The sequence below is a fragment of the Lethenteron reissneri genome, chromosome 23, assembly GCF_015708825.2.
Source record: "Lethenteron reissneri isolate LAM-NWPU_2019-01 chromosome 23, ASM1570882v1, whole genome shotgun sequence".
Lineage (NCBI taxonomy): Eukaryota > Metazoa > Chordata > Hyperoartia > Petromyzontiformes > Petromyzontidae > Lethenteron > Lethenteron reissneri.
In genome coordinates, this window is record NC_083801.1 from 2,348,267 (window position 1) to 2,371,432 (window position 23,166).

General features: G+C 49.4%; 4 protein-coding genes and 1 pseudogene across 4 annotated transcripts; 3 read left to right on the top strand and 2 right to left on the bottom strand.

Annotated features, from left to right (window-relative positions):
* Positions 1-841: 841 nt before the first annotated feature.
* On the top strand, positions 842-1,894 carry LOC133345736 (heat shock protein 30-like). Its single transcript, XM_061556705.1, has one exon. It carries the CDS (start codon positions 857-859, stop codon positions 1,469-1,471), a length of 615 nt encoding a protein of 204 aa, XP_061412689.1. The 5' UTR covers positions 842-856; the 3' UTR covers positions 1,472-1,894.
* A 2,341-nt stretch (positions 1,895-4,235) lies between these two features.
* On the bottom strand, positions 4,236-5,301 carry LOC133345737 (heat shock protein beta-11-like). Its single transcript, XM_061556706.1, has one exon. It carries the CDS (start codon positions 5,237-5,239, stop codon positions 4,625-4,627), a length of 615 nt encoding a protein of 204 aa, XP_061412690.1. The 5' UTR covers positions 5,240-5,301; the 3' UTR covers positions 4,236-4,624.
* Positions 5,302-6,443: 1,142 nt separating this feature from the next.
* On the top strand, positions 6,444-7,469 carry LOC133345739 (heat shock protein beta-11-like). Its single transcript, XM_061556707.1, has one exon. The coding sequence runs from the start codon at positions 6,500-6,502 to the stop codon at positions 6,857-6,859; it is 360 nt and encodes a 119-aa protein (XP_061412691.1). The 5' UTR covers positions 6,444-6,499; the 3' UTR covers positions 6,860-7,469.
* Positions 7,470-17,465: 9,996 nt separating this feature from the next.
* On the bottom strand, positions 17,466-18,190 carry LOC133345841 (heat shock protein 30-like; annotated as a pseudogene).
* Positions 18,191-19,304: 1,114 nt separating this feature from the next.
* LOC133345842 (heat shock protein beta-11-like) lies at positions 19,305-20,367 on the top strand. Its single transcript, XM_061556862.1, has one exon. It carries the CDS (start codon positions 19,364-19,366, stop codon positions 19,976-19,978), a length of 615 nt encoding a protein of 204 aa, XP_061412846.1. The 5' UTR covers positions 19,305-19,363; the 3' UTR covers positions 19,979-20,367.
* The last annotated feature ends 2,799 nt before the right edge of the window (positions 20,368-23,166 follow it).

The following is a 23,166-nucleotide window of genomic DNA, read 5'->3' on the forward strand; positions in this document are numbered from 1 at the left end:
TAGTTTGCATTAATAAAGTTTAAAGTAAGACATTCGTTGGCTTTGCTCATCTCACTGTGTGCCTCAGTCTTTCCTGATAAGGCTGAGGATGTCATTGTGCTGTGTAAGCGAGAATGTAAGTGTCGGTTTGTATCACCATTCAAAGTGTAGTAATTTCAATTCAATATAGAAGAGCACATCACTGTTTTACATTCATTATATCACTGTGTGACGAAATTGTTTTGTTTGTTCCTGGGTTGTAAGTGTTACTTCCTATTTGCCTATCCCTCAAAAGTATAGAAAATGGCTATTATTCCCCACAAACTTTGAATTTTTGACCAGGACATTGATATTTATAAATTTACCTATTTTCAATGAGAAAACGTGTGCATTTGAGTTATTCCTTCATGTAAAGTCCTGGTCACAAAATGAAAGTTTGTGGTGAATAAGAGCCATTTTCTATACTTTTGAGGCATAAGCAAATAGGAAGTAACACTTACTACCCAGGAACAAATATCGTGTTACATAGTGAATTATCAGTGCATAGTGAATTATCAGTGCAGAGTGAATTATCAGTGCAGAGTGAATTATCAGTGCAGAGTGAATTATCAGTGCAGAGTGAATTCCATGGCAGTAAACTGCTCACAGACTGCAGCCCGAGACACGAGTCACGCTCTTGATTCTTTGCCGATGATGGAAGGCCCTGGGAGCAGCTGCGTCATTCTGGACTATTCTGGCTCCCCCTGGCATCTGCTCGTCAGCACTGCCAGGGCTATAAAAGCAGCTCCTGTATCTGCACTGGCAGAACATCGGCGGAGGAGGAAGCAGCGCTCACAGCTGAAGCGAGCGTCACTGTGAAGCACATCAACTAACAAGCATGGCCCTGAGTGTTTACTTCCCTGCGATGCACGTGATGGAGAGTAGCGTCTGGCAAGGCTGGCCGGTCTGGAAGCCCCGCGGTGAAAGTCTCTTCCAGCAGCTGCAGCGAGACATGAGGAGCGAGATCGAGAGGATGGAGAGAATCTTCCGTGGAGTCGATCAGCTCAGCAGCCACACGTGGGCTCCGGGCAGCCTCGGAGACGCACTGCTGCAGCAGCCGGCCGTGAGCAGTGGGTTCCAGATTGAAGATCCACAGGAGCAGGGAGACGGGTTTGTCGCGTCCCTGGACGTGCAGGACTTCTCCCCACAGGACCTGGCCGTGAAGGTGTCTGGAGACAAGCTGGTGGTGGCTGGACGGCGCGAGGTGAAGAGCGGAGAAGTCAGCAGCGGCAGCTACAGCCACAGCTGCCAGGAGTTCCACAGGGAGACGCAGCTGCCCAGGGACGTGGACCCGCAGAGCGTGAGCTGCTGCTTGACCCAAGACGGGAAGCTGAAGGTCAAGGCTCAGCGTGGCGCCCTCCATGCAGCGGCCGAGAGGGTGGTGGCCATTGAGCAGTCAGCGACATCGACTCCTGGCACGGCCTCTCAGTCCACTGGCTCCACTCACGCGTAGAGTGGCGCCTGGAGCATCCATTCCCGTGTCTGACTATTTAAACAGTATTCGTGCTGGAATTCAGTTTGATACAGTGTCATGAATTTTGTATTTTAAGTCATCATAAGAATGTTAAAAGGCGTGTAATGTGTCGTATCTTAACAGTAATTTTAACATCCTACTGGACGTTATTTTGAACACGACTCATTAGATTAAGAATGTTTTATTTTACGGGGCAACAATATGTACAATATTTTAAGCAATTTATTGTTTACATTCGAATTTCGTTATTTAGTTGTACATGTACGTTCCTGCTTTGAGCTCTTACTGTTAACATTGTATGCAGTACATTCAGTATTATTTAGAACGTTTGATTTGTGGCTTTCGTCCGTATATTTTTTAAAAATACATTTTGAAATAAAGTTTTTGTTGCATAAAACCAAATGTTCTAAATCCAGTTTGTATACTGAACCTCAGGACGCACAACCGAGGATGTTTAATTATTAATCAGAATTTTTAATTATTTTAAAAGAATGGTGAGCTGAGTACAGCAGAATTAACATGAGTGCAGTTAAGTAAATACTGATATAAAAATATATATTTTAAACTGCGCCAAAATCAATCAAAACGAACAGAATTGGATCAAAATTAAATCTCCAATGCTTGAAATGTAATCAGCCGCATAGCCGATTCATGGTAAGGATGTTGTGTATGTTTGCATGGGCATGGCGAGAGTTGCCACCTGTCCGGGAATTACCATCTGTGTTCAGGTTGTAGGTATTTGTACTGAGATATAGGACCCTCATTGTTTTGATTGTTATTGTCGTTTACTGTGTAGTTCTGATAATTATAGACCGGGCTGCTGACTGAGAAATCTGTCCAGGTTTGGTCTACGATTAAAATTTGGAAATCTCATAGCAACACCCTCCTGTGTCTCCAGTGTGAATATGCAGTCGGGTCATGTTTCAACGCAGCGTATGTTTACATGGTGAACTTCTTTCGCACCGTACGCAGCCAACCATGCTTATTGGATGTGCGGGGGAATAACAAACTGAACGCAAAAAGAGCAGGGACACAGATTGAAAACACAGAAGTGCATTTACACGTAGAGCGGTTGGTGAAGGGGGAGAGGGATGAAAATTATTAAGAGAGATGTATCAGGGCAGAGCAAAGTTGTTATTATAATATGAACTTAATAAAAAGTAAGAAAGCATTATGCCTAAAACAGAATGTTTGTTAATCAGTGGACGTGACCTGCAACAACAGAAGCAACACAAACATGGTCATTGACGAAGACAATGCAACCAATGTTGAGAAGTGCACAAGGAAGCGAAGACATGCACATGCTAGGAATCATACTGAGACTGGAAGACGGACACGTCAATTGGATATCATATGCAAATGAAAGGCATCATTTTAGTTTCGAAAGGTGGGGTGAGGCAGGACACACAACTTGAAGGGATGACGGCCGGTGGTCGAGACTAACGTGGGAATGGGAGCTAAAGGAGGGAACGCAACCGACAGAGCGTCCACTGCGAAGATGTAGCAAATAAATCAACCTGTGGGCATGCGCCAGACAATTTTTGCATTGCAAATCCGCAAGAGATGTTGATGGCTTCGTACAGAAGTGGAGAAATCACGGCTGGAGATGGTGACGGCTGCAAAGTAGCTTTGGAAAGCATTTACACGATATCACCTTCAAAAACATCCATTTACTAAATCACATTTTCATTAAATGTGTATTCAGAAAGATAAACTATAACAGTATAAGAATTAGATCGTTTCTTTATTTTGTTAATTTTAAAATAAAGCGTAAATTTTTAATTGTACTAGTTTAATGTCTTAAGGTTGTTTTAATATTCTCTAAGATAAAAAAGTTTGCCAAAAGAATGACATTAAAAGGCGCATTAATTGAACGTGCTATTTTAAATAAACCGTGTCATTCCTCGATACTGTTTTGGTAATTCCCACCTTTTTGGTGCCCCGATTGTCTTCTGAACATCGTCTACCATTTCAACTAATCGTCACGTTAATTTGTTACACGGCAAATCCGTGTAGCCTGTTGCCCAGCTACTTTTGTTGGCAACAGCCCAAAGCCATAAATAACAGAGTTAATTTTCGATTTAAAGCTTTCGTGACCTCAGGGATTCATCTTCTTGGTTCTTTCGGTAAAGTCACTTTTCTGATGGCACGGCGGCCACCCAACGTGGTCCCGCTTCTTCACTCCATCAACTGGCCTCGATCTCTTCTGGGCTCCCCTCTATAACCTCTCTCCCACGTGACCCTGACTCCTCCCATCCGGATCGTCAGCTCCGGCCTTCCCATACTGCCCTGCTGGCTCCACCTCCATTCACCTCGCTTCCCATTGGAGCCGAGGTGAACGGCGGCCCCTCTCACACGCCCCCCATACCGGGCTCCGCCCCCAATACCAAAGGTCGTGTGATTGGGCCAGAGTCCAGCAGCAACCCCATTTACGCTCGCATTACAACAGTATGATTTGTTAACAGTTGAAGGACGATATAACTGAAATGGCATTTGTGGTAACATTTCACGTAGATCATTGCAACCCCGGCCCCAATTCTGAGTGCGGAGTGACTGGGCAGGACGACCACACAGGCAGGGCCGACGGCGTGAGCCTGGCACCTTGGGAGTTGTCATGGACAGGGAGCAATGAGGCAGCGTTACCGGTTGTCTTAGTTTTGGGGAATTCTGTGTCCAGAACTCTGATCCACAGTAACGATGAAACAAACACAATGCAGACAAAAAGAACAGTACAACTGTTGCATGAAATTGAAAGGCATTTTATTATATATATAAAAAACATTCGTCAAATACCATTGGCAAGAACAGTACAGTATTGTCAATAAAAATTTAGATTCAGTTAGAAATGTATACTATGTGAAAAATAGCAATGTATAACGATGAAAAATACTTTCAGATAACATTCAGCATTATCTTATTGCAATATATGAACGTGTAATGGGATATTAAAACGATGCAACACAATTTGACAATCATGAACAGCGATACACTTACTCCAATGGATTTGAATGTGAACGCTGAAAACGCAAATATTAGTGAACATATCGTGAATAGAAACCGATTTAACAAAATATCCGTACAATCAAAACATCAATGAAGCAGGCTGCTGGAATGGATGCTCCAGGCGCCACTCTACGCGTGAGTGGAGCCAGTGGACTGAGAGGCCGTGCCAGGAGTCGATGTCGCTGGCTGCTCAATGGCCACCACCCTCTCGGCCGCTGCAGGGAGGGCGCGGCGCTGAGCCTTGACCTTCAGCTTCCCGTCTTGGGTCAAGCAGCAGCTCACGCTCTGCGGGTCCACGTCCCTGGGCAGCTGCGTCTCCCTGTGGAACTCCTGGCAGCTGTGGCTGTAGCTGCCGCTGCTGACTTCTCCGCTCTTCACCTCGCGCCGTCCAGCCACCACCAGCTTGTCTCCAGACACCTTCACGGCCAGGTCCTGTGGGGAGAAGTCCTGCACGTCCAGGGACGCGACAAACCCGTCTCCCTGCTCCTGTGGATCTTCAATCTGGAACCCACTGCCCACGGCCGGCTGCTGCAGCAGTGCGTCTCCGAGGCTGCCCGGAGCCCACGTGTGGCTGCCGAGCTGATCGACTTCACGGAAGATTCTCTCCATCCTCTCGATCTCGCTCCTCATGTCTCGCTGCAGCTGCTGGAAGAGACTTTCACCGCGGGGGTTCCAGACCGGCCAGCCTGGCCAGACACTCCTCTCCATCACGTGCATCGCAGGGAAGTAAACACTCAGGGCCATGCTTGTTGATGTGCTTCACAGTGAGGCTCGCTTGAGCTGTGAGCGCTGCTTCCTCCTCCGCCGATGTTCTGCCAGTGCAGCTACAGGAGCTGCTTTTATAGCCCTGGCAGTGCTGACGGGCAGATGCCAGGGGCTGTCAGAAGCGTCCAGAATGACGCAGCTGCTTCCAGGGGCTTCCCTCATCCACAGAAAATATCAGTGACTCATGTCTCAGGTTGCAGTCTGCGACAAGTTCACTACAATAGCATCCAGATCACGCTGCCAACTTTAGCATTACGTATATTTTAAAAATAACATTGTACAAAATGTATAGTTTGCATTAATAAAGTTTAAAGTAAGACACATTCGTTGGCTTTGCTCATCTCACTGTGTGCCTCAGTCTTTCCTTATAAGGCTGATGATGTCATTGTGCTGTGTAAGCGAGAATGTAAGTGTCGGTTTGTATCACGCTTCAAAGTGTAGTAATTTCAATTCAATATAGAATATCACATCACTCTATTTTACATTCATTATATCACTGTGTGACGAAAACATGTTTTTTGTTCCTGGGTCGTAAGTGTTACTTCCTAATTGCGTACGCATCAAAAGTATAGAAAATGGCTATTATTCCCTACAAACTTTGCTTTTGTGACCAAGACATTGATATTTAGAAATTTACCTATTTTCAATTAGAAAACGTGTGCATTTGAGTTATTCCTTCATGTAAAGTCCTGGTCACAAAAGGAAAGATTATGGTGAATAATAGCCATTTTCTATACTTTTGAGGTATAAGCAATTAGAAAATAACACTTACTACCCAGGAGCAAATATCGTGTTACATAGTGATTTATCAGTACAGAGTGAATTATCAGTGCAGAGTGAATTATCAGTACAGAGTGAATTATCAGTGCAGAGTGAATTATCAGTGCAGAGTGAATTATCAATGCAGAGTGAATTATCAGTGCAGAGTGAATTATCAATGCAGAGTGAATTATCAATGCAGAGTGAATTATCAGTGCAGAGTGAATGCCATGGCAATAAACTGCTCACAGACTGCAGCCCGAGACACGAGTCACGCTCTTGATTCTTTGCCGATGATGGAAGGCCCTGGGAGCAGCTGCGTCATTCTGGACTATTCTGGCTCCCCCTGGCATCTGCTCGTCAGCACTGCCAGGTCTATAAAAGCAGCTCCTGTAGCTGCACTGGCAGAACATCGGCGGAGGAAGAAGCAGCGTTTACAGCTGAAGCGAGCCTCACTGTGAAGCACATCAACAAGCAAGCATGGCCCTGAGTGTTTACTTCCCTGCGATGCACGTGGTGGAGAGGAGCGTCTGGCCAGGCTGGCCGGTCTGGAACCCCCGCGGTGAAAGTTTCTTCCAGCACCTGCAGCGGGACATGAGGAGCGAGATCGAGAGGATGGAGAGAATTTTCCGTGGAGTCGATCAGCTCAGCAGCCACACGTGGGCTCCTGGCAGCCTCGGAGACGCACTGCTGCAGCAGCCGGCCGTGAGCAGTGGGTTCCAGATTGAAGAGCCACAGGAGCAGGGAGACGGGTTCGTCGCGTCCCTGGACGTGCAGGACTTCTCCCCACAGGACCTGGCCGTGAAGGTGTCTGGAGACAAGCTGGTGGTGGCTGGATGACGCGAGGTGAAGAGCGGAGATGTCAGCAGCGGCAGCTACAGCCACAGCTGCCAGGAGTTCCACAGGGAGACGCAGCTGCCCAGGGACGTGGACCCGCAGAGCGTGAGCTGCTGCTTGACCCAAGACGGGAAGCTGAAGGTCAAGGCTCAGCGCCGCGCCCTCCCTGCAGCGGCCGAGAGGGTGGTGGCCATTGAGCTTCCAGCGACATCGACTCCTGGCACGGCCTCTCAGTCCACTGGCTCCACTCACGTGTAGAGTGGCGTCCTGGAGCATCCATTCCCGTGTCTGGCTATTTAAACAGTATTCGTGCTGGAATTTAATTTGATACAATGTCATGAATTTTGTATTTTAAGTCTTCAGGAGAATGTTTAAATATATGTAATGTGTCGTATCTTAACAGTAATTTAACATCCTGCAGGACGTTATTTTCAATGCGACTCATTAGATTAAGAATGTTGCATTTTACGGGGCAACAATAAGTACAATATTGTAAGCAATTTATTGTTTACACACGAATATAGTTATTTAGGTGTACATGTACGTTCCTGCTTTTAGCTCTTACTGTTAACATTGTATGCAGTACATAAACAAAAACAACGTTTGATTTGTGGCTTTCGTCCGTATACTGTATTTTTTTAAAAGACATTTTTAAATAAAGTTTTTGTTGCATAAAACCCAATGTTCTAAGTCCAGTTTATATACTGAACCTCATGATGCACAACTGAGGATGTTTAATTATTAAGCAGCATTTTAAATTATTTTAAATGAACGGTGAGCTGAGTACAGCCGAATGGACATCAGTGTAGTGACGTAAATACTGATATGAAAATACATATTTAAACTGCGCAATAATCGATCAAAATGAACAAAATTTGATCAAAATTAAATCTCCAATGCTTGACATTTAATCAGCCGCATAGCCGATTCATGGTCAGGATGTTGTGTATGTTTGCATGGGCATGGCGAGAGTTGCCACCTGTCCGGGAATATCCATCTCTGTTCATTTGGTAGGTATCAATTTGTACCGAGATATAGCACCCCTATTGTGTTGAACGTTATTGTCGTTTACTGTGAAGTTCTGATAATTATAGACCGAGTGCTGACTGAGAAATCTGTCCAGGTTTGGTCTACAGTCAAAAAGTTGGCAATCTCATAGCAACACCCTCCTGTGTCTCCAGTGTGAATATGCAGTAGAGTCACTTGTTCAACGCAGCGTATGTTTGCTTGGTGAACTTCTTTCGCACCGTACGCAGTCAACCATGCTTTAATAGAGGTGCGGGGGAATAACAAACTGATCGCAAAAAGAACAGGGACACAGATTGAAAACACAGAAGTGCATTTGCACGTAGGGCGGTTGTTGAAGGGGGAGAGGGATGAAAAGTATTAAGAGAGACGTATCAGGGCAGAGCAAAGTGGTTATTGTAATCTGAACTTAATAATAAAACGTAAGAAAGCATTTTGCCTTAAGCAGAATGCTCGTTAATCAGGGGACATGACCTGCAATAACAGACTCATCACAAACATGGCCATTGATGAAGACAATGGAGCCAATGTTGAGAAGTGCACAAGGAAGCGTATACATGTGTAGAGGTGATACGCGCTGGGATTAGGGATCGTAGGCCAGCGCGTAATGATTGGCTGTGTATGTGGTGACACGCGCTGACGGTGGAGGATCAGGGGTCAGCGCGGGGTCGTGGGTTACGGGGTACTGATTGGCTGTGGGCTGGTGACGCGCTGAGAGGGAGTGACCGGGTGGCAGCGCGGTGTGATTGGTGGAGTAGTGTTAACACGCGCTGGGGAAAACGGATCGTAGAGAGAGTGCGTCGTGATTGGTTCACTAAGGAGCGATGCTCACGTCGACGTCCGCATCAGCTCCGTCTCTCGTGAGCAGGGGCTATAAAAGGGGATGCACACAGGCGTAAGAGCAGTATGTAACCAGCGAAGAATGAAGACGGGGTTGAAGACATAGGGCCCTGCGGTACCTAGTCCCGCTGTCCTAACGGGACCGGGACTCTGTGTAACCCAGAGGCGAGTGTAGTGTGTGTAGCCATAGGCATAGAGTCTACACGAGCCGAATGTATTGTGTGTAGCCAGAGGCATAGGGTCTACACGAGTCAAATGTATTGTGTGTAGCCAGAGGCATAGGGTCTACACGAGTCAGGTGTATTGTGTGTAGCCAGAAGCATAGAGTCTACACGAGTTAAGTGGAGTGTATAGTCCAAAGGATAGAGACCACCCGTTGTATTGTGACACGTCAAGATTTAATAAAAGTGTGTTACCCGTCAAGAAGTTCCTGCCGTCAATTCCAATACTTCAACTGGCGTCAGAAGTGAAACGGTCTTCCAAGCATGGATACAAGGAAGACCCGTCGGACCCACGGGATTGACCGCGGGGACAACCTCGACGACTCGGGCCAGCTGGCATCGGGGGGTGAGGACGAGGAATTGCCCACGCTGCAGGATCCGCCGACGGCGCCGGACGAGCGACGGGGGACCGACGCCGTGCTCCGCGAGGCGCACTCCCGCCTGGCGGAGCTGCTGTTCGCCGCCGCGTCCATCCTGGCGGAGATCAGCTCGTCGGGAGGAGCGGGGACGGCGGCGGACGTTCTACAGGGTCGCCCCGCAGATTCCCGCCAAAATGACTTGGCGATTCCCGCCATTTCATCTGCGCCGACTTTTGGCGGGAATGGCCATCACCACGTGGCAGCGGTTCTCCAAGCGCGCCCGCTTACGTCACCAACGCGCGCTGCGGACCGCCATCAAACACCCGCCACTGGGGCCGCCATCTCACACACCAACGGGGCGGCGGAGAGGAAGCACGAGGAGGAGGACGACTTCATCTTTCAACAGCGCCTTCCCACGTTGTCAGCCTTCAAGGCGGAAGGCGGGGACTGGGGCCAATTTCAGCGCAGGTTTTTGGCGCATCAGGAGATGTCCGCCTGGTCCGACGCTACGGCACTGCGGGCACTGCCTGCCATGCTGGACGACAACGCGCTCGCGGCCTTCACGTCCGCACGCAGGTCGGACCGCTCCACGCTCAAGGATGCGCTGGCTCTCATGGCCAAGGTCTATGGTCCTCCCTCGGCGTGTCGCCATCATTTTTATGCAAGACGGAAGGCGGACACGGAGACCGTGCTCGCCTATCGCACGGCGTTGCTGGCTCTCGCCGACGCCGCGTTCCCTCGTATGGACGCGGAGGCCAAGATGCGATGGTTTTGGAGCAACTGCTCAAGTTGGCGCAGGACCTGGGGGTCCCCATCAACACGGCCGACGAGACCGATATTTCTTCCTTACGGGTCGCTACGAGCATACAAGCGCACGAGGTCCTTCAACGTAAACAAGGGGTCGTCTGCAACGCTGCCGTGGCCTCAGCTCCGGGCCCGGTAGTCACCGTGCCCCAAGTCGTCAGCCCACGAGAGGAGGCGTTCATCGCGGGACGACCGGGGGACTGGAGGTCGGGGGGTCGTTCGCCTCTGCGATCGGCCCGCAAGCTGGAGCAACCGAGATCTCCGACGACTGTCATCACGTGTTATAACTGCGGCCTCCGGGGCCATGTGGCCTCCAGTTGCCGCGCCCCACGTAAGCGCGCCATGGGACCTCGGCTGGACGACGAACAAGGCCCCAAGTCATCCCTGCAAACCCCGGCAAGTCGCGGCACCTCACATGCCCGGCCCGCATACTCGACACGCATGGGCCGTCGCGTTGCGGCGGAGGAGAGCCGAGTAGGGTTCGGGGATTCGGTTCGGCGAGGGGGGTTCGGCCGGGACCGGGGAGACATTAAATGGTCGGAGTTGGGGCACATAATAGTGGCTGCCTCAGCGGGTTCATCCGTCGTTACGGGATCTATTGATGGGGTCGAGGTCAGGGTGTTAGTGGACACGGGGGCATCGGCGACTATTATATCGGACCTCATTTATAACATTCTCCCTGTACAATGTCGTCCGCTTCTTCCGGTGGATGTGCCATTTTACGCCGCTAACGGGGGATCATTGGGCATTATCGGTCAGATTAGGGCGTCCATTTGCATTGGTGATATCAAATTGTCGGGACCCGTTTTCGTTTCGTCCTCCCTGGCGGTTCCTTGTCTATTGGGCACTGATTTTTTGGCAAAAATGCCTATCAAAATTCTCATTGATCAGCGTTGCATTGAATTACCATCGGGTCGCCGTATTTCATTTTTGACGAGCCCTACTGAAATTCGGACGGCGTGCGCTACGATACAAGCGTTAGCGACACAGACCGTGCACGTGCCCCCGGGTTCACAAATGTTAATTCCCCTCCGGTTGCGGAAACCATGGGTGAGGGAGGCCTCGGAACAAGGCATGCTTTTGGGTCCTTCTAATAGGGCTGTTGGAGGTCTCGATTTGTCGGTGGCTCACACTTTGGTTGGGGCTGACAGGGATCCGTTTGTAATGGTTTTAAACGCTGGGTCGCGGCCGGCCGTCATTCAGCAGGGCACCGTGCTAGCTCACGCGGCGCGGGTCCCTGCGGAAGAGCGGCTGGTTGCGCAGGCTGATCCGAGCCCCAAGCAAAACGTAAAACCGAAGGAGGACCTCGAATGGGTCGATTCGCTGTGCGCGGACTCGGACGATTTGTCAGCGGTACAGTTGGGTGCGCTGCGCGGGTTGCTGATTGAATTTTCGGATGTCTTCAGTAAACATAAGTATGACATTGGGTGCACGGACCTGCTACGCCACCACATTGAAACGGGCGATGCGGCACCGGTCAGGCTAAATCCCTTCCGACTGAGTCCTGCTGAGAAGGAACATGTTCAGTCGGCCGTTAACGATATGCTAGAAGCCGACATTATTTCGCCTTCTTCCAGTCCTTGGGGAGCACCTATTGTGCTCGTTAAAAAGCAGGACGGGTCCTTGCGATTTTGCGTCGATTTCCGTCGCCTGAATAAGATCTCTGTGGCCGACGCGTATCCGCTCCCCAGGATGGACGAGTCCCTCGACGCATTGTCTGGTGCGCGATACTTTTCGACTCTTGATTTATTATCCGGATTCTGGCAGTTGCCACTCGACGAAGAGTCTAAGCCTAAGACTGCATTTCGGACTCCAGGGGGCCTGTTTCAGTTTAACCGGTTACCCATGGGACTTCACTCCTCTCCTGCGACGTTTCAGCGCCTTATGGAGTGGGTTTTGTCAGGCTTGCAATGGGATACGTGCCTGATTTACCTTGACGATGTCATTGTTTTCAGTAAAACGTTTGAAGAACACCTCCAGCGATTGAGAGGGGTGTTCTTGCGAATGCGATCGGCTAAATTAAAGTTTAAACCGGCCAAATGCCACCTTTTTCGTAAATCCGTTAGATACTTGGGTCACATTGTCGACTCTTCGGGGATTTCTACCGATCCTGCGAAGACGGACTGTGTCAGTTCGTGGCCGACGCCCACGTCAGTTTCGGACGTGCGCAGTTTCATCGGCTTTGCTTCTTATTATTGCCGATTCGTTGAGCACTTCGCCACCATTGCAAAACCCTTGCACGCTCTAACGGCGAAAGGAGTGAAGTTCCGATGGGGACCGGAGGAGGAGGCTGCATTCTGCTCCCTCCGGGACGCCTTGGTAGGGGCCCCACCCTTGCGCTATCCGGACTTTGCGAGTCCCTTCTTGCTAGACACGGATGCTAGCAACACGGGCATTGGGGGGGTGCTGTCCCAAGTCGTTGGAGGGGTCGAACGGGTGGTCGCCTATGGTAGCAGAGTGTTGTCGCCGGCAGAGCAGCGCTACTGCGTCACCCGTCGCGAGCTGCTTGCCATTGTTTTTTTCGTACAACAATTCAGACCATATCTCTATGGTCGTCACTTTACGGTCCGGACGGACCACGCGGCGCTCCAATATTCATTGCGGGTCGCCCAGCCCTCGGGCCAATTGTCGCGGTGGTTGGAAGTCCTCCAGGACTATCAGTTCACGACTACATACCGTAAGGGGTTGCGACACACAAATGCCGATGCCCTGTCGCGGTTGTTGCCTTGTCACAAATGTGCGTGCTTATCGGGATCGGCGCGCTGTAAACCGCCAGTTACAGAAGGTATGGAGGCGTTGGTTGCGACCGCGGGCACACCAATGGGGGATGTTCCCGCTACCCCAGGGGGTCAGGACTCGCTGCTCTCAATGTCGCTGATTGAGTGGGGCCGTCTCCAAATGGCGGACAGCTCCCTGCTAGCATTGCGCCGCAGGACGGGGGGTTCCGAAGGTGACCATGAACGAACTGGCTCCTACGTACTTAAGCAAGGTCTGTTAATGAGATGGGACAGTTTGTCCCGGCGGCACGCGATTGTAGTGCCTTCTGCTGTGAGGGGGAAGGTTGTCTTGGCCGCACACGAACGCCTCTTGCATTTGGGAGTTAACAAAACGCTTGCCCTGCTTCAGCGTGACTATTATTGGCCGGGAATGGGGAGTGACGTGGTGAATATTCTGAAGGGTTGTGTTGAGTGCGCCAGACGGAAACCACCGCCCGTGGCAGCTAATCCACCGCTGCAATCTATCCAGGTCTCGCGCACTAACGAGCTCGTTGCACTCGATATTCTGGGGCCTTTTCCAGTCACGCCTAGGGGTAATAAGTACCTGTTGGTGGGGGTCGAATATTTTACCCGGTGGCCTATGGCGTGGCCACTCGCCAACCAGTCGGCGGCGGCTGTGACGGACGCCTTTGTCCAGGGCTACGTCCTGGACAAGGGGGCTCCCGAACGCTTGCTGACCGACCAAGGGAAAAATTTTTCGAGTAAATTACTGCAAGAGGTGTGCGACCTGTTGGGTACTAAGAAGGTGCGTACCTCCCCGTACCACCCGCAGACGGACGGGATGGTGGAGAGGCTCCACAGGACATTGACTTCTATGCTGTGCCAGCAGGTGTGTGAGGCACATGTTGATTGGGACCTGCAGGTCCCTGGGGTCCTCGCCGCGTATAGAATGGCCCCCCATGCAGCTACGGGATTTTCCCCGTTTTATCTGATGTACGGTCGGGAAGCCGACCCGCCCATGGAAACGCAGCTGGACCTGCCCGCACCACGAACTAATTCGAAATTGGCAGAGCATATTAAATTTAATATTCATAAGCTGACAGAGGCAAGGGAGGCCGCACGGCTTAATTCGCGGGCTCGCCAAATTGCAAACGAGCGGTTGCGTGCACGGAAGGTGTCCGTGCACAACTGGGAACCAGGTGACAGGGCCTGGCTGCATTGCCCTCAGGCACCTTTGGCTACGTCGCCTAAATTGTTGAAGCCATGGCGGGGACCCGTGGAGGTCGTGCGGGTTGCACGCCCCCAGTGCGTTCAGATAAAATGGGGAAAACGCCGTTGGTACGTCCACCCCTCCCGACTGAAACCGTTCTCGCCTCCATATGGCCTACCCCTTGTGTCGTGAGGGCCGAGCATGTGACGTGACCGACGACCCTAAGGGGGAAATGTCTTTGCCTGATCCTCACATGTCTCCGCCTGATCCGCTCCCAGGTGTCTCGGAACTGACAGCTGCCGACCACCGGCGGCCGGATCTTCGCGGCGGGGCCGGTCCTTCCAGGCCCGATCCGCGCCGTCTAGAGCTGCTGGAGCCACCGGACGGTCGCCAGCGTCCCGTCCCATACGACGGACCGGCCAGACGGACTCGCGCTAGGTCGCGCTACTTTTTATGACCTACCACGTGAGGAGTCGAGGCAGCCGGAGCGCCTCGTCACTGCGTTTAGTCACAGAGACACTTGGCGCGTTCGTTTTCTGGTGTTCGCTTTTATTGTATTGTTCGTCGGGCTGTATATTGCTTCTTATTTAAGTGTTGTTGTTGTGTTGTTGTTGTTGCGTTACGGGGCACACTGGGGGGTGGGGCTTCTTTATTACTGCGTTGACGTTAGGTTGTGTTGTTGGTTAACAGCCGGGCCGGCTGCAAGCTATGTGGGAGGGGGTGATGTAGAGGTGATACGCGCTGGGATTAGGGATCGTAGGCCAGCGCGTAATGATTGGCTGTGTATGTGGTGACACGCGCTGACGGTGGAGGATCAGGGGTCAGCGCGGGGTCGTGGGTTACGGGGTACTGATTGGCTGTGGGCTGGTGACGCGCTGAGAGGGAGTGACCGGGTGGCAGCGCGGTGTGATTGGTGGAGTAGTGTTAACACGCGCTGGGGAAAACGGATCGTAGAGAGAGTGCGTCGTGATTGGTTCACTAAGGAGCGATGCTCACGTCGACGTCCGCATCAGCTCCGTCTCTCGTGAGCAGGGGCTATAAAAGGGGATGCACACAGGCGTAAGAGCAGTATGTAACCAGCGAAGAATGAAGACGGGGTTGAAGACATAGGGCCCTGCGGTACCTAGTCCCGCTGTCCTAACGGGACCGGGACTCTGTGTAACCCAGAGGCGAGTGTAGTGTGTGTAGCCATAGGCATAGAGTCTACACGAGCCGAATGTATTGTGTGTAGCCAGAGGCATAGGGTCTACACGAGTCAAATGTATTGTGTGTAGCCAGAGGCATAGGGTCTACACGAGTCAAGTGTATTGTGTGTAGCCAGAAGCATAGAGTCTACACGAGTTAAGTGGAGTGTATAGTCCAAAGGATAGAGACCACCCGTTGTATTGTGACACGTCAAGATTTAATAAAAGTGTGTTACCCGTCAAGAAGTTCCTGCCGTCAATTCCAATACTTCACATGCACATGCTAGGAATTATACTGAGACTGGAAGCAGGACACGTCAATTGGATATCATATGCAAATTAAAGGCATTATTTTAGTTTCGAAAGTTGGGGTGAGGCAGGACACAACCTGAAGGGATGACGGCCGGTGGACGAGACTAACGTGGGAATGGGAGCTAAAGGAGGGAACACAACCAACAGAGTCGAATGCGAAGATGGAGCGAATAAATCAAGCTATGGGAACGAGACAGACAGATTTTTGCATCGGAAATCCGCAAGAGATGGTGATGGCTTCGTACAGAAGTGGCAAAATCACGGCTGGAGATGGTGACGGCTGCATAAGTAGCTTTCGAAAACATTTACATGATATCAACTTCAAAAACATCCAATTACTAAAAAACATTTTCATTAAATGTGTATTCAGAAAGATAAACGATAACAATTTGCCGTTTTCTATATGCTATGTACGTGATGTCCCCCTGTGTGTTCCCTCGCTATATGTTTCACCCCATTCCCACCTGATGATGAGCGCTTGTGTTGCGTTCGAAACGTCGTGATTTATTTTAATTTGATTACATTTTATTCATTAAAATTTTATTTTATTTCTACATACGTGACTTTACCGAAAAAACCAATGAGTAATAGTAAAGGAATTACATAGTTTATTTTGCTAATTTACAATAAAGCGTAATTTTTTCATTGTACTATTTTCATATGTATTCTTGGTTCTTTCGGTAAAGTCACGTAGAAGGGAAACAATAAAATAATAACGTCGTGAGAATTTTTTTTGTTTTCCTTCTGCGTGACTTTACCGAAAGAACCAAGAATATGAATCCCTGCAGTCACGGAAGCATTAAATCAAAAGTTTAATATGTCTTAAGGGTTTTTTTTTTATTCTCTAAGATAAAAAAATGTTTTGACAAAAAATTTACATTTTAAGGCGCATTATTTGAAAGTGCTATTTTAAATCAATCGTGTCATTCTTCGATAGTTTTGGTTATTCCCACCTTTTTGGTGCCCCGAATGTTTTATGATCTTCTGCCATTTCAACTAATCGTAACGTTTATTTCTTCCACGGCAAATTCCGTGTAGCGAGCTGCAAAACGAATTTTGTTGGCAACAGCCCAAAGCCACTAACAACAGAGTTATTGTTGGGGTGGAGAGAAGCACAGCCAGCAGCCAGCCAGGAAATTCGAGACAGAATATTTTAATAGCAGCGTGACTTACACTGCTACAGCAGCATTGCTGTGCTGTAACTGATTTCCATTCTCTCAGTCGCAATATTCAAGGGCAACTAATTTATCCGTGTTTACGATTGGCCATACGATGTGCGAAACAACTCTTCACGTTAGGATTTGTTAACAGTTGAAGGGCGATAGAAGTGAAATGGGCTTTGTGGTAACATTTCACGTAAATCATTGCAACCCCGGCCCCAATTCTGAGTTGCGAGTGACTCGGCAGGACGACCACACAGGCAGGGCCGACGGCGTGAGCCTGGCACCTTGGGAGTTGTCATGGACAGGGAGCAATGAGGCGGCGCTACCGGTTGTCTTAGTTTTGGGGAATTCTGTCTCAAGATCTCTGATCCACAGCAACGATGAAACAAACACAATACAGACAAAAAGAACAGTGCAACTGTTGTATGAAATTGAAAGGCATTTTATTATATTAAAAAAACATTCGTCAAAAACGATTGCCAAAAACAGTATAGTATTGTCAATAATAATTTAGATTCAGTTAGAAATGTATACTATGTGAAAAATAGCAATGTACAGCGATGAAAAATACGTGAAGATAACATTCAGCATTATCTTATTGCAATATATGAACGTGTAATGGGATATTAAAACGATGCAACACAATTTGACAATCATGAACAGCGATACACTTACTCCAATGGATTTGAATGTGAACGCTGAAAACGCAAATATTAGTGAACATATCGTGAATAGAAACCGATTTAACAAAATATCCGTACAATCAAAACATCAATGAAGCAGGCTGCTGGAATGGATGCTCCAGGCGCCACTCTACGCGTGAGTGGAGCCAGTGGACTGAGAGGCCGTGCCAGGAGTCGATGTCGCTGGCTGCTCAATGGCCACCACCCTCTCGGCCGCTGCAGGGAGGGCGCGGCGCTGAGCCTTGACCTTCAGCTTCCCGTCTTGGGTCAAGCAGCAGCTCACGCTCTGCGGGTCCACGTACCTGGGCAGCTGCGTCTCCCTGTGGAACTCCTGGCAGCTGTGGCTGTAGCTGCCGCTGCTGACTTCTCCGCTCTTCACCTCGCGCCGTCCAGCCACCACCAGCTTGTCTCCAGACACCTTCACGGCCAGGTCCTGTGGGGAGAAGTCCTGCACTGTCCAGGGACGCGACAAACCCGTCTCCCTGCTCCTGTGGATCTTCAATCTGGAACCCACTGCTCACGGCCGGCTGCTGCAGCAGTGCGTCTCCGAGGCTGGCCGGAGCCCACGTGTGGCTGCCGAGCTGATCGACTTCACGGAAGATTCTCTCCATCCTCTCGATCTCGCTCCTCATGTCTCGCTGCAGCTGCTGGAAGAGACTTTCACCGCGGGGGTTCCAGACCGGCCAGCCTGGCCAGACACTCCTCTCCATCACGTGCATCGCAGGGAAGTAAACACTCAGGGCCATGCTTGTTGATGTGCTTCACAGTGAGGCTCGCTTGAGCTGTGAGCGCTGCTTCCTCCTCCGCCGATGTTCTGCCAGTGCAGCTACAGGAGCTGCTTTTATAGCCCTGGCAGTGCTGACGGGCAGATGCCAGGGGCTGTCAGAAGCGTCCAGAATGACGCAGCTGCTTCCAGGGGCTTCCCTCATCCACAGAAAATATCAGTGACTCATGTCTCAGGTTGCAGTCTGCGACAAGTTCACTACAATAGCATCCAGATCACGCTGCCAACTTTAGCATTACGTATATTTTAAAAATAACATTGTACAAAATGTATAGTTTGCATTAATAAAGTTTAAAGTAAGACACATTCGTTGGCTTTGCTCATCTCACTGTGTGCCTCAGTCTTTCCTTATAAGGCTGATGATGTCATTGTGCTGTGTAAGCGAGAATGTAAGTGTCGGTTTGTATCACGCTTCAAAGTGTAGTAATTTCAATTCAATATAGAATATCACATCACTCTATTTTACATTCATTATATCACTGTGTGACGAAAACATGTTTTTTGTTCCTGGGTCGTAAGTGTTACTTCCTAATTGCGTACGCATCAAAAGTATAGAAAATGGCTATTATTCCCTACAAACTTTGCTTTTGTGACCAAGACATTGATATTTAGAAATTTACCTATTTTCAATTAGAAAACGTGTGCATTTGAGTTATTCCTTCATGTAAAGTCCTGGTCACAAAAGGAAAGATTATGGTGAATAATAGCCATTTTCTATACTTTTGAGGTATAAGCAATTAGAAAATAACACTTACTACCCAGGAGCAAATATCGTGTTACATAGTGATTTATCAGTACAGAGTGAATTATCAGTGCAGAGTGAATTATCAGTGCAGAGTGAATTATCAGTGCAGAGTGAATTATCAATGCAGAGTGAATAATCAGTGCAGAGTGAATTATCAATGCAGAGTGAATTATCAATGCAGAGTGAATTATCAGTGCAGAGTGAATGCCATGGCAGTAAACTGCTCACAGACTGCAGCCCGAGACACGAGTCACGCTCTTGATTCTTTGCCGATGATGGAAGGCCCTGGGAGCAGCTGCGTCATTCTGGACTATTCTGGCTCCCCCTGGCATCTGCTCGTCAGCACTGCCAGGTCTATAAAAGCAGCTCCTGTAGCTGCACTGGCAGAACATCGGCGGAGGAGGAAGCAGCGTTTACAGCTGAAGCGAGCCTCACTGTGAAGCACATCAACAAGCAAGCATGGCCCTGAGTGTTTACTTCCCTGCGATGCACGTGGTGGAGAGGAGCGTCTGGCCAGGCTGGCCGGTCTGGAACCCCCGCGGTGAAAGTCTCTTCCAGCACCTGCAGCGGGACATGAGGAGCGAGATCGAGAGGATGGAGAGAATTTTCCGTGGAGTCGATCAGCTCAGCAGCCACACGTGGGCTCCGGGCAGCCTCGGGGACGCACTGCTGCAGCAGCCGGCCGTGAGCAGTGGGTTCCAGATTGAAGATCCACAGGAGCAGGGAGACGGGTTTGTCGCGTCCCTGGACGTGCAGGACTTCTCCCCACAGGACCTGGCCGTGAAGGTGTCTGGAGACAAGCTGGTGGTGGCTGGACGGCGCGAGGTGAAGAGCGGAGAAGTCAGCAGCGGCAGCTACAGCCACAGCTGCCAGGAGTTCCACAGGGAGACGCAGCTGCCCAGGGACGTGGACCCGCAGAGCGTGAGCTGCTGCTTGACCCAAGACGGGAAGCTGAAGGTCAAGGCTCAGCGCCGCGCCCTCCCTGCAGCGGCCGAGAGGGTGGTGGCCATTGAGCAGCCAGCGACATCGACTCCTGGCACGGCCTCTCAGTCCACTGGCTCCACTCACGCGTAGAGTGGCGCCTAGAGCATCCATTCCAGCAGCCTGCTTCATTGATGTTTTATTTACATGGATATTTTGTTGAATCGGGTTCTATTCACGATATGTTCACTAATATTTACGTTTTCAGCGTTCACATTCAACTCCATTGTATTAAGTGTATCGCTGTACATGATTGTCAAATTGTATTGCATCGTTTTAATTTTCCATTACACGTTCATATATTGAAATATAATGCTGAATGTTATCTTCACGTATTTTTCATCGCTATACATTGCTATTTTTCACATAGTATACATTTCTAACTGAATCTAAATTATTATTGACAATACTATACTGTTTTTGGCAATCGTTTTTGACGAATGTTTTTTTAATATAATAAAATGCCTTTCAATTTCATACAACAGTTGCACTGTTCTTTTTGTCTGTATTGTGTTTGTTTAATCGTTGCTGTGGATCAGAGATCTTCAGACAGAATTCCTCAAAACTAAGACAACCGGTAGCGCGGCCTCATTGCTCCCTGTCCATGACAATTCCCAAGGTGCCAGGCTCACGCCGTCGGCCCTGCCTGTGTGGTCGTCCTGCCGAGTCACTCGCAACTCAGGTTTGGGCCGGGGTTGCAATGATTTACGTGAAATGTTACCACAAAGCCCATTTCATTTCTATCGTCCTTCAACTGTTAACAAATCCTACCGTGAAGAGTTGTTTCTCAAATCGTGTGGCCAAGCGTAGCACTAATACATTAGTTGCCCTTGAATGTTGCGACAGAGAGAATGGAAATCAGTTACAGCACAGCAATGCTGCTGTAGCAGTGTAAGTAACGCTGCTATTAAAATATTATATGCCTCGAGTTTCCTGGCTGGCTGCTGGCCGTGCTTCTCTCCACCCCAACAATAACTCTGTTGTTAGTGGCTTTGGGCTGTTGCCAACAAAAGTAGCTGAGTAACTGGCTACACGGGATTTGCCGTGTAACAAATGAACGTGACGATTAGTTGAAATGGCAGAAGAAGTTCAGAAGACAATCGGGGCACCAAAAAGGTGAGAATAACCAAAACAGTATCGAAGAATAACACGGTTGATTTAAAATATCACTTTCAATTAATGCGCCTTTTAATGTCATTCTTTTGGCAACTTTTTTTTTTATCTCAGAGAATATTAAAACAACCTTAAGACCTAATAAACTAATACAATGAAAAAATTAATCTTCATTGTTAAAGTAACAAAATAAATAAACGATCTAATTCCTCTTCTTGGTTCTTTCGGTAAAGTCACGTAGAAGATGAATCCCTAATTCGTGTACGGTTTTAGTTTATCTTTCTGAATACACATTTAATGAAAATGTGTTTTAGTGAATGGTTGTTTTGAAGGTGATATCGTGGAAATGCTTTCCAAAGCTACTTTTGTAGCCGTCACCATCTCCAGCCGTCATTTCTCCACTTCTGTACGAAGCCACCATCATCTCTTGCGGATTTGCAATGCAAAAATCGTCTGGCTCATGCCCACAGGTTGATTTATTTGCTACATCTTCGCAGTGGACGCTCTGTCGGTTGCGTTCCCTCCTTTAGCTCCCATTCCCACGTTTGTCTCGACCACCGGCCGTCATCCCTTCAAGTTGTGTGTCCTGCCTCACCCCACCTTTCGAAACTAAAATGATGCCTTTAATTTGCATATGATATCCAATTGACGTGTCCTGCTTCCAGTCTCAGTTAAATTCCTTGCATGTGCATGTCTACGCTTCTTTGTGCACTTCTCAACATTGGCTCCATTGTCTTCGTCAATGGCCATGTTTGTGGTGAGTCTGTTATTGCAGGTCATATCCACTGATTAACGAGAATTCTGCTTAAGGCATAATGCTTTCTTACGTTTCATTATTATGTTCAGATTGCAATCAACACTTTGCTCTGCCCTGATACGTCTCTGAATCATTTTCATCCCTCTCCCCCTTCAACAACCGCCCTACGTGCAAATGCACTTCTGCGTTTTCAAGGCTGTGTCCCTGTTATTTTTGCGTTCAGTTTGTTATTCCCCCGCACCTCCATTAAAACATGGTTAGCTGCGTACGGTGCGAAAGAAGTTCACCATGTAAACATGCGCTGCGTTGAAAAGTTACTCTACTGCATATTCACACTGGGGAGACAGGATGGTGTTGCTATGAGATTGCCACATTTTTGACTGTAGACCAAACCTGGACAGATTTCTCAGTCAGCACTCGGTCTATAATTATCAGAACTTCACAGTAAACGACACAATAAGGGTGCTATATCTCGGTACAAATTGATCCCTACCAAATGAACAGAGATGGATATTCCCGGACAGGTGGCAACTCTCGCCATGCTCATGCAAATGTAGTGGTGATGTAGTGGTGGTACGTGCTGGCGGGGAGGATCGTGAGACAGCGCGTGGTGGGTGGCTACATCACGCTCTGCAGGCGGGTGTCCACATCGCGGTCCGCATAGGCCCCGCCCCCCTGGAGCGGAGGGCTATGTAAGGCGATGTGCGGGGGCACTCGGGGAATCGTGAACCAGTGAAGACAGAAGACGGAGGAAGAGATAGGCCCTGAGACCCCTAGCCCCGCTGCCCTTGTAAGGGCCGGGACTCTGTGAGGCTCAGAGGCGAGGCCTTGGGATTCACGGCCCGACGTCCTTGTAAGGGCCGGGCTGTGTAACCCAGTGGTCGAGACCCGTGCCTGGCAAGGCGGGTCTGATAGCTCCCCGTGGGGAGAGCGTAGCCGGAGAGCCTGAGTACGAGGCGAGTTAGGCACGCGTACCCTACGGGAAAGACTGAGTGCGTGGCCGAGTTAGGCACGCGTAGCGTAGGTGTTATCTCGGCTGTGCCTGTTACTGTGCAACCGGTGTTAATAAATAAGTGCTGCCCCATCAACTCGTCTCCCGCCATTATTGAGATATTACAACTGGCGTCAGAAGTGAAACTGTCTTCGAGATATGGATACCAGGAAGACTAATTGGACTCACGAGCAAGACCGGGAGGACGAACACGACGAATCGGGACAGCGAGCTTCGGGAGGAGAGGAAGAGGAGATGCCGACGCCACAGAACCTTTCGGGGATGCCCGACGCTCCACTGGGGTCCGACACCGGACTCCAGGATGCGCACTCTCGCCTGGCGGAGCTGCTACTCACCGCGGCGTCCATTTTGGCGAAGATCGCCGCATCGGGAGGAGGAAGGACGACAGCGAACGTCGAG